The 12,121-nt window shown below is 33.3% G+C and overlaps 1 protein-coding gene across 1 annotated transcript in view; it reads left to right on the top strand.

Moving 5' to 3' along the window:
• The window catches only part of LOC114324355 (transforming growth factor-beta-induced protein ig-h3), a 157,688-nt gene that overhangs the window by 112,009 nt on the left and 33,558 nt on the right, over nucleotides 1-12,121 (top strand). The window contains exon 5 of the mRNA XM_028272159.2: nucleotides 1,971-2,095. Coding sequence (XP_028127960.1) covers nucleotides 1,971-2,095 — 125 coding nt within the window. The remainder of the gene's footprint in view (nucleotides 1-1,970; nucleotides 2,096-12,121) is intronic.

Genomic DNA, 12,121 nt, shown 5'->3' with positions numbered 1-12,121 from the left:
TATTTTGCTGGCACTTAGAACCTTAGTAATTCGCTTAGAAAATTCTTATAACATACTTAAACCGTCTACCAAATTTCATTAACATCGACTTAATAGATTTTTAAGGGGCCTCAGCAATGTTTTAAAATTATAAACAATTTATTGGCATATAAACAAATAGCTTTGTTTAAAAATTAAAAATTAATTTTTAGCAATGCCCTTAAGCAAAACCGGTATAATTGGTCTTAAACTTTTAAATACTATCAGAAGAATTGCTATTTTATTTTTTAATCAAAAGTTATTCGGGTTCAAAAATTGCAATTTTTGGATTTTTTTTATAGTTCAACCGCGTTTATCTCGAAAACTATGCATCCTACGAAAAAACTTGTAAGAACATTTTTTGCTAGCAATGACCCAAAAAATACAAAAATAATGTTTTATTTTGCGAAAAATCAATGTTATGTAATTCCTCAAGTTCTTTGTTTATAACAATCTTATCGACATCCGGTTCAACTCTTACCCAAAAAATTCGTGTTCTACGGGTCAAAATACATAAAAAAACTTGGGTAAGTCCATCTAAATAAAGAAGGATGTTGCACCCTCTCCTGGCGACAGCACTAATTTGTTTATAAGCCAAAAAATTGTTTATAACTTTAAAACATTGCTGAGGCTGCTTAAATAATCCGATTTTAATGCTGCAAGGTGTATTAGATAGGTGGAGTACAGTTATAGTATGAAATAAATTAACCCTTTCTCCCTCCTTCCTTCACCTTACTAATAACTAAAGATTTCTCGACCTACCAGTTAAAATAAGGTAAGAATTTTTGTTATAATATCCGTACAGTCTGCTTTGAATTTGTTTTGCGTAATAAACCAGCATTTGCCTATTCGCCACCCCAGGTATAGTGCCTGTTTATATGTAAAAAAATAGAAAACTTTTAAATGGTCTACTTTTTGCTCAAAAAATTTGAACTTTTTTAAAAAAATTTAGATTGCAAAATTATTATGCGATTTTATTGAAATCCTATAAAACCTATTGGGTCGATTTTAATGAAATTTGGTGGATGGTTTAAGTATGTTATAAAAATTTTTTAAGCGAATTACAAAGGTTCTAAGTGCAACCAAAGTGGTTGAAAAACATTGAAGAAAACAGGCTTATTTTGCCCCCTTATTTTGTATGTATTGCTATTTTGCAGAAAGGGTAATAATTTAAGACATTTTTAATCAGTCGTATGTCATGTCATACAAAATTTAATTATCTTTGTTTTATTTTTCTACGACTTTGTTCCAAAATGAATCGCTTTAAAGTTATAAGCAAAGAAAGTAGAAGAAATTCGATGTTTATCGAAATTTTTAAATATTTTAATTTTTTTATTAATGTTCCGGGCATATTTGAGAAAGAGCATAAGTCAATTACAATTAACGAAGTTGTCACCTAACTTTATCTGCAAAAATCCGAATGACTCTCACATCCACCTCAAAACAGATCCGTCCTGGTCTATGACTACATCAACAATAGGATTAATAATTTAAATATAAGACAAAAGAAAATTACGAATTGGAGGATGCAGTGCAATATTTTTTGAATATGTCATCCATTCATGCATATTTTCTATACTTACAAAGCATTTTCGTAAAGGTCGGTGCATATTATCATGCACGTAGCGTTTTCAGCACGTAGCGTGTAGTTTCCGAAAAATATGAGTTCATGGTTTTAAATATAAACAATTCACACTGTCTGGAACGTATCGTATCAGACACCTTATGTTTCCGTTCAGTAAAATTATATTTTTCGGAAACTAACGTGCTGGAAGCGCTACGTGCATGATAATATGCAGCAAACTTTACTCATATTTCTTTGTGGTTTACTCAATCCTTAAGTATAATACCGTGTATACCCCCACGTCAGAGCTACTTATAACAAATGTACTTCCATATTTGTAAGAATTTCTTTAATTGTACATGTAAATACTCTTTTATTTTTCTTTTAGAACAACGTTGTAAGAAGACGTAGAGGCCTCGGTCAACATCTTTCAACCCGCGATCTGGTATTAAGTCACGCTGTAGAAGGTTTCGTTGATTTAACGGATCTAGCGAATGATGACGTGATATATAGGTAAGCAAACATCAGTAATTTCTTTACTGTTACCTCTTTATAGTAGGAAGTACCTAGTAAACCAGTTCTGCTCATTGATTTCTGCATTTATATGTTACTAATGTGTCAATGTAAACAAAGGAGTTGCTATGGTTAAGTAATAATTTTTGGCTTAACTGGATTTACTTTAAGTGCTTGCTTATCTAAATAGATCATCTGTGTTGGAGTTAGTTTAATTGCTTTATTTCAGTCCTATCTATTTTGGGTTGGGCAAATCGTATGAAATTTACTACGAGATAGAGTTTATTGCAAATTGAAAAAATAATTATTGTTGCAGAATTAACAAAATCCATTAAAAAAGGCTCAAACAACAATGTTTTTCAATAATCTTTTTCAGGTATATAGAAGCCAAATAGAACCTTACAAATTTACCCGAAAAATATTTGTAACATAAAAGAACACTACACAAAATTTTAGCACAATCGGTCAAGTAGTTTTTGCAAAATAATTTTGTAATCTAAATTTTTGAAAATATTAGTTTTCAAAATTATGCAATGTTGTTCTGAAGCTATTTTCTTGTGGCATTTTTACAAATTTAACTATTAATAATGGGAAATAAGCCACAATATTATTAAAAAATGATTTTTATTAACGTTTCGACGCCCAAATCGGGTGCCGTTGTCAAAATACAAAATACTACTAACAGAAACAAAAATGTTGTTGCTTAGTAAAAAAATTCTTCTAATAATTTATTTAATTTGACTCATTTATATCGGCAATTCAGATACATATTGATACATTTTAAAGTAGAAGACTTTAAAATGATATTGCCAATATTTATGAGTTGCGTTCCTGGGACGACTTTACTGAAAGATAGTTCATTCGATTACATGAAATCAACCCCAACTCAAGAATATCCGTCACAAAAAAATCATAGCATGTGATCTGTCTTTAAAAAGACAACCACATGCAACGGTGACATTAAAATTCTCGCGTTAGAGATCTCATAGTAAATCACGAGGGAAAACCGAAAACCTCGGGATACTATCCCGACATCGTAAGTATTTGGTCTTATATTTAATTTACTCTCAAAATTAATACCAAATTCTGACTTTACTATAATTTTGTTTAAATTATAAATAATGTCAATAATACATGGATATATAAGTAATACTAAAATATAAAATATGTACTAACTCGATTATTGACTTACTAATTGTGGTATTTTCTTTCTATTGACTTCCTCTTTCAGTATGGGTATCCACATCCTACTGCATTCCACCGATGAATTTGCGACACAATTGGTTTCGTTTAGCATAATTAGAGCCGCTTCTTTGATTTTTCTCTTTTTACTATCTGTTTCTTTCAGGACTATACTTGAATCTCTCCACTGAACTCTATGTTCATTATCCCATGCGTGTTGACATATTTGAGATCTATCAAATTCTCTATTTTTAATATAAGATTGATGTTCACTTATTCTAACGTTTATTGGTCTTGATGTTACACCTATATAAAACTGTTCGCATTCACAAGGTATTTTATAAATACAATTCTTTGTCCTTTCTTGTTCATTGTTAGGTTTAGTTTTAGATAGGATAGATCTCAATGTGTTGGTTGTTTTGAATGTTGTTGAAATGTTGAATTTATTTCCTATTGTTTTAAGTTTCTCCGATAGTCCTTTTATGTATGGTATTGATATTTTCCTCGTATTATTTCTTGTGAATGTTGTAGGATCCCGTTCTATGTTGTTCTGTTCCATTCGATCCAATCTTGACAATTCCTTATTTATAAACGATAAAGGATAATCATTTTTTAATAAAACAGATGTTAAGACTTATTTTTCTTCTAAAAAGGAACGCAACTCATAAATATTGGCAATATCATTTTAAAGTCTTCTACTTTAAAATGTATCAATATGTATCTGAATTGCCGATATAAATGAGTCAAATTAAATAAATTATTAGAAGAATTTTTTTACTAAGCAACAACATTTTTGTTTCTGTTAGTAGTATTTTGTATTTTGACAACGGCACCCGATTTGGGCGTCGAAACGTTAATAAAAATCATTTTTTAATAATATTGTGGCTTATTTCCCATTATTAATAGTTAAAATTATGCAAAGCCAACAAAAAAAGTTTTAAATATTTTTTTACATATAAAAGGGTATTTCCAAGTACTTAAAACTATTTTTTTCTACGAGCGTGCAAATGTCTACTTTCGCGCACGCATTTTAGTTTAGAAAGTTTCACTTTTCCGCACGCGTGTTACTTTTCCGCATGCGGTTTTTACTGTTCCGCACGCGTGTTAATTTAGATATGTTAATATGGCCTTAAAGTAATTATAATACATGCAATAAACTAATATTTAGATATTATTTACTAATTTATTTCAAATATATCTTATTGTGTTTCTGTAATGAAATTAACGCGACAATTCGATGAAATAAAATTATTTTGACATAATATTCGAAAGTCAAATCGGTAGACAATAACAGTCGTTTTGAATCATCGTCATGGAAACCAAGATCGTCGTCATGCTAACTAATTATATTGAAAGTTTGGTTTTGACAAGCTTGTCAAAGAATTAATTTGTGTATGTATTTTCATATTAATTAAATTAATTGATTAAGATTTGGTAATTTTTTAAAGACTCTTAGAAAAAATATTGTTCCTAACTCTTGCAGAAAGTCTCTTTTCCGCACTCGACTGTTCCAACTCTTTTTCGGCAAACTGCAGTCGCGTGCGGAAAAGAATGACTTTCTGCACTTGTTAGGAAAATAACTATTGTCGGCTCTGCATAATTTTGAAAATTAATTACTTATTTTCAAAAATACAGATTACAAAATTATTTTGCAAAAACTACTCGATCAATTGTGCTGAAATTTTGTCTAGTGTATTTTTTATATTAAACATATTTTCTGAGTAGATTTTGAAGCTTCTGCCTATATGACTTTTAATTAACTTAAAAATGTGATTGAAAAAACATTGATTTTAGCACTTTTTAATTTTTTTGTTAATTTTGCAATTATCATTATTATGTTTTTAATTTGAAATTAATTTTATGTTGTATTTCACAACTTTCTTGGTTTGTACAAAATTATTCTCAACGGATAGGAGAAACAAAATAATTTTTCTATTTGTTTCACAAATTGTGTAATAAAAAATTTAGCCCACCTTTTGAAGTGTCCGCACAATGAAATTATCATTTCTAATATTTCGAAGGCATTAAATAAAAAAATAGGATTATATAAGCTTAATCCAATGAGAGTGTTTTAGCACATACATCGTCTGGTCTAAATTTGAAGTCTTTATGCTGTAAAGATTATGTTGAGAGATCATAAATTGTCTGGTACACGCATATAAATAATCGGAATAAATTAATTATGATAACATGGCATATAACCTACTATTTTACACATTGTTAACGTCTAAACGACCAGCCAATGCACCCCCAAACTGGGAGTTTTATTTACGTTAACGACCTTGGTATCGCCGTAAAAGTTAAAACACACACACATAGAGTCAACAATGAAAGAGGCTTTAAACATAATGTCCAATATGTAAAACTAAATCACTAAATGTATCTTGGGAGGAACAACAATTGGAACTTACTGATATGCCCAAGTATCTTGGAGTCATACTAGACCGGTCACTAACATAAATTCCCGTTTAGACCTAGCCCTCTTCAGGGCACGGGAACTACTTTTTTTTGACGGGAGTGTGTAGGAACATTGATATGTATCTAAATGGAGAAGCAACTTGCTAATGGAATGTGGGTTTTGACGGTGGTTTTGCTATAGCGCAGAAGCTGGAAAAGGCACAGAAGAAGTAGTGTGTTTTGGCGTTTGATTTTTGATCTTTGCAACCTGACAACCCTGCGGTCCAGCGGAGGCAGCTGTTACTAGTAGAAACGGCTCCTGGATTCAGCATTTAGGGATGCAGCTTAAATTATCTGCGATATGTTAGGGGAGTATTTTCAAGTATTTCGCAGAACTCATCGGGAAGTTCGTTTCTAGCCAATTGTAGAAGATTGGCTTGGAGGGAATGGAACTTTCTTTTTGGGTATCCCGGTGAGTCTGTTACCGCGCCTATTGCAAGGCGTTTTGAGGATTTTATGGCTCTGATGTTGGAGCCGTTGATAGTACGTATGACGTACTTGCTACCGAGAGAACAGACTCTATCGCTTATTTTGGGTATTTTGGCGAGTGGATGTACTAGTGCAGATGGATACCACCACTCCTTAGTGAGGCACTTTCTCAGAATTCTACGTTCTGTAGAGGCAATTCGATTACTAATGTGTGGTTTTAGTAGTGTCTAAAGGCACGCTTTGTAGTCGTTTATGGGTCTTATGTAGGTTTTGTAGGTATGAATAAGTGTTTTGCTGGACGTGCCTCCAAATCTTCTAGAAAACGCTCCAAGGAGACTAGCTCTTTTCCTTACCTTGTCTAAGGTGTTTTTGACGTCAGTGTACCAGTTGAGAGTCTTATTAAAATGTACTCCGAAATAGACCACCGACGAACGGTATTCGAGCCTCTCACCCTGGAGAGCTATCCTAGCCTCCTCGGGAAGGTGGCTATTAGGCTGTCTGAAGGCGATCACCTGGGTTTTAGTGGTATTGAGCGTGACTCTCCACTTATTACACCATCTGACCATTTTGTCCAGCAAAGTTTGTGCTCTATCAAATACAGAGGGCTTCGCACGGGTGCCTCTTAGAGTGCCTGCAGTAAGGTGGGCCGTATCATCCGCAAAAAGTAGGATTGACTCGGTTTGTCTAATTGGCTTTTCTCCGGAAATACTTGCTCCTAGGGGTCAAGTGGGGTGCAAACCCACAGGTCTCAAAGTCAACAGTTGAGGTCTTATGTTTCTCAGCAGGTAAATATGCTTGTCCCGTCTGGGATAGATCTGGACACGCCCAACCAGTCACCGCGGCATTGAATGAAACGTGTAGAATAATTAATTACCTGCTGTATGCAATCTATCTCTCTCAATGCTGTACCGGGATTGGCATCACCTGACGACCGTAGGTGCGCCTCGAAATATGTTGAGGAGTTCAGACAGACTTTTGATGAAAGGCACCAATTATACGGATTTGACGAACCGCCAGGAACCAACAGCCTTAAATCAAGGAAAAGGTGTATGAGAAATGTCAGTGTCGAACCACCCGAACTGTTTCGTCTACACCCAGAACCACCTAATGGAATGAACCTGGACTGGAGAACCTGGCGGACATTCAACCACATACGCACCGATGTTATCCCTGTAAAACAGAACCTCATTCAATGGCTATAAAGACAGATATGGACGCACTTTGTGGATGTGGGAAAATACAGACTGTGGAGCACCTGAGAATATACAGCCCATCACAGTGCACCCTCGATGATTTATGGCTCTCAAAAACAAAGAGTGTAGACTTAGCCCGATACTGGGCAGAAAAAATGCAGTTCGATCCAGACTTGAAAAAGAAGAGGGCGTGCACGTTGTTTTAATTTACACAAAATACAATCAACTTGACAGATTTCGCTGAAATATCTGGGCCCGGATTACGTACACTCGATACGCATCGTATCCGCCATGTTTACCGTAGGGAGTGATTACAAAACCTCTTTCCCTACGTTGTCGATGCGAGTCAACTCGAAGGCACTGCTCGATACCTACGACCCTGTCGAGTTGCCAGCTCGAACTATCTATCTCTCTCTGATAGATCGCTGATCTCCTATAACGCTTTCTCTCTTGCCGGTCCAAGTATAAAAATTAAGAAAAGTGAATACATAATGACATAACCTACTTACTTCATACTTTGATTTTTTCAATTTAAAAATAATGTAAATCGTTAATCAAACGATATTTAGATTATACGGTTTTGATAATAATTCTCATGTTTTGAACATTAAAAAAATATATTGTTTAAATCTCCCAGTGAGGTGTTATTACACTCATTACACGGACAGAAGTTGTCTAATACTTATTCCTACTTTAAAAATATGTGAAGGAAAGCTCTGAGACAGAATTCGATGAAGTGAATAGGTAGTTAGCAGTGACCATTACGACCTTTAGTAATATTTTTATATAACGTATCCCATCTTTCCCTGGCCATTTAATCTTTAATAACGGTAAAAAATCATAATTAATCTCAAATTCTATTCAAGTTCCAAAATCATATATTTTTATATCTAGGTACACGTTATCACTGTACCATCCTTAGAATATAAAATAAACGTTTATAACAATTAAATATGTAATAAAAACTTTATTTTATATTCTATTGTAATAATTATTGAGGTTAATGAGAGAAATTCCTTGGCATATAACGTGCACATCATTCCATTTGTTCGAAATATTATCCCATAGGTTCAAAAATACGAAAATTGCCGATGATTTTCTGACAGTCTACTCGAACCCAGTTCATAATCACTTTTTGGCTTCGATGCGTATTCGCATCGAGTTTGCCTACGGTTCGTTTTGCGATCTCGCATCGAGTGTTCGTAATCCCGCTGCTGCTTTCTCATATAGGGCAGTCAATGAGGGTATTTGGCTCCGAATTCCATCCTACTACATCGATTTACTTGATATTTTCACAGTAAGTAGGGAATAGCTTAAGAAACAAAGTCTACCCTATGGCGATGTGCGCTTTTATCTTGGGGGTGGTTTCCACCCCTTTTCGGAGGTGAAACATTTTTTGGTTAAAATAGCCACGAAAGAGGCTAGAGAACCTAATTCTAAGCAAAAACTGTTCTATAATTATTTTTTGAAAACTCAATACTTTTTGAGTTATTCGTGGTTGAAAATTGGCCATTTTCATTGAAAAATGACACCTTTTCGGACGGATTTTTGCGAATACCTTAAAAACTATGCGACTAACAAAAAAACTATACAAAATATTTCTGTACCTTAAAGTACCTTTTGTACCATAAAGAAAAGAGATTCGTTCCTTCATAAATCTTCTAGTTATAATACAAAAAGAGATATGGTAGGTGAGAAAAGTTTGTTTTTTGGTGCATGCTCTAACTGGTGTATTCAACTTGGAATAACAGAGAAACGGTCGATTTTAGGTGTATAATGATACTAATAACTTTTGTAGTGCTTGAAAAGGCATTTAAAATTAGGAATATTAAATGTCGATTACATTCAAACTAAGCGAGATATGCTACAAAAAACTGATGACTAATGTATTTTAAGAAGAAATGAGAAGTAAATTTAACCCCTCATCCATCTGAATTAAATACATCGTTTTGCTTTTACAATACTTTTTATTATAGTGTTATTTCTAGGTCCAAAAATTTAGACTGGTTTAAAATGAACGGGTTTTGAAAAAAAATAAGATAAAATTATATAGCGCATTTTTAAATTTTCTTGAAAATCTTCCTTTTTCTCCATGTAACTCAAAAACGATAAGAGATACGAAAAAAAGATACCACACAAAAATGTGTGGTTCTTTTAGATAAAAATTTCGTTTTTATTTTTCATTAATACTGTATATCTTATCATTTTTTAGTTACATGGAGAAAAATGAAGATTTTTAAAAAAATTTAAAAATGAGCTCTGTAATTTGATCCTATTTTTTTAAACCATTCATTTTAAACGCGTCCAACTTTTTGAACATAGAAATAACACTATAATAAAAGGTATTGTAGAAGCAAAACGATGCATTTATATTCTGGTGGATGGAGGTTAAAATCACTTCTCATTTTTTCTTAAAATACATTAGTTATCAATTTCCTTTGCAGCATCTCGCTTAGTTTTAATGAAATGGATCTTTAATATTGCTCATTTTAAAGGTCGTTTCAATCAATACAAAGGGTATTCATAGCATTATACACCTAAAATCGACCGTTTCTCTGTTATTTCAAGTTGAATACACCAATTTGGGCATGTATCAAAAAAAAACTCTTTTCACCTACCATATCTCTTTTTGTATTATAAGTGGAGGATTTGTGAAGGCAAGCATCTCTTTGTATTTTTATAACCTACAAAAAGTTTTATATAGTTTTTTTAGTTAGATGCATAAATTTTAAGGTATTCGCGAAAAACCGTTCGAAAAGGTGTTATGTTTCAATGAAAATGGCCAATTTTCAACCACGAATAACTCAAAAAGTATTGAGTTTCAAAAAAAAATATAGAACAGTTTTTGCTTAGAATTAGGTTCTCTAGTGAATTCCGTAGTTATTTTAACCAAAAAAATTTTCACCCCTGAGAAGGGGTGGGAACCACCCCAAAGATAAAAGCACACAAAAAAGTTTGCCACTCCTACTCCGAGTAGGTTTTAGAGGCTTCCGTCTAAAACCTCCTCGTAGGAAGGGGACGGAAAACATCGATTTACCATTTTTCCAAACAAGAAATGTAGCCGACATAATTTTGAACAAAAATGTTCATTAGCACTTTTTTTATAGAATAAATAGGTCTGGATCCCGCGTATGAAAAAAAAGTTGATTAATAGCAAGCTGAAAATTTGTCAATAGCTTAAGGGTGTCAAGTCGGATAAACTTTGATATATGGGAACACTGGAACAGGGGCAGTTTTAATTGTGGAACAGGTTAAAAATTTGGAACGGTCAGACCACGAAAACGGCACATTTATTTTGTCCGACAGAATAGACTTAAACTCTCCGAACAGAGATTAAACTCTCATGCAAAAATCAGACTGCTATTTATCACCTGTCATAATTCCTGTCATTTGATATATTCTACATGTTCCACTCATTAAAACGCCCATTTGGTGATAAATAGCAGTCTGATTTTTGCATGAGAGTTTAATCTCTATTCGGAGAGTTTAAGTCTGTTCTGTCGGACAAAATACATGTGCCGTTTTTGTGGTATGACCGTCCCAAATTTTTAACCTGTTCCACAATTAAAACTTCCCTTGTTTCAGTATTCCCATATATCAAAGTTTGTCCGATTAGACACCCTTAAGCTATTAACAAATTTTCAGCTTGCTATTAATCAACTTTTTTTTCATACGCGGGATCCAGACCTAAAACCGTTCTTGCAAAAACAACGCTTCAACGATTGGCGATTTTGAATGACTGTTACGGTTAGACATTTGTTTTTTTTTTCTATGTTTTAATCCAACTCTTCCTAAGATGCTAAATATAGGCTATTATAAATAATATTAATTTATATTCCTAAAGTTCATCAATATTGGCATAACGTAACAAACTTGGCGATAGCATAAAAATAGACTATTTCCAACTTCCTCTAATGATACCAGTATTATTTATGGGTTTACGATTATTCAATAAGGAAATATAAATAAACGGTTGAGTGAAAATACTTATATCTGGTTGATGTTGGTGGGCTCACTGTTGTTGGTTTGGTTGTTATATTCATTTCTTATCTGGCAAACCGCTATTTTACTAGCAGATAATCTCCTAACGTTATAAAATAATATTGGTGTCTGTATAAATGTTTTTTAGTTCTATTTAATTTGGAACACAATATATATGTACATTCTTTTTCATCCTCGGAAGTATGTATGTCCTATAGATAGAGGAATCAAGTTGCTCGGTTTTTCGATTTCTGAGGTTCATTTATTTATTATTTGTTTGATCTTGGTCCATTCTTGTACCACGAAAGTCTAAGGAATATTTGAATATATCTAAGGAATAGAATAAGGAATATCTGAGTTGTTTTGGGTGCCACCTGAAATCCAATTTTTTCTCTTATCTGGACACTCTTCTTTGGACGCTTTCTATTCTACAGCAGTAATCAGCGCCAATTGGCTGCGTTGAGGATTGTTTGTCTGCTCATTACTATTAGGTATATTTTGCTTTGCAGACTCAGAAGAGGTACTTATTGTTGAGTTCCTGCCTTCTCTTTTTTAATTTTGTCTACGGGCCCCTTTCATTCCCACTATTTGCTGTCAAAAATGGAAATGTGGTCATATCGTACTAATGAATGCTAATCACCAGTTCTCTAAGGCATCGCTTAGGTGACCCTTTTCGGAAACAACTTAATAGAAAAGTAACGTCAACGCAATTCTACTAAATGAACCACAGCTAGTTATCAGTATGAATAAGAAATCTTTGTAGTTCTGGTATTACATACCTTGA

Source organism: Diabrotica virgifera, chromosome 1, assembly GCF_917563875.1.
Source record: "Diabrotica virgifera virgifera chromosome 1, PGI_DIABVI_V3a".
NCBI classification, from domain to species: domain Eukaryota; kingdom Metazoa; phylum Arthropoda; class Insecta; order Coleoptera; family Chrysomelidae; genus Diabrotica; species Diabrotica virgifera.
Note: the sequence above shows the minus strand (reverse complement) of the source record. Positions and strands in the feature narration are given on the sequence as shown.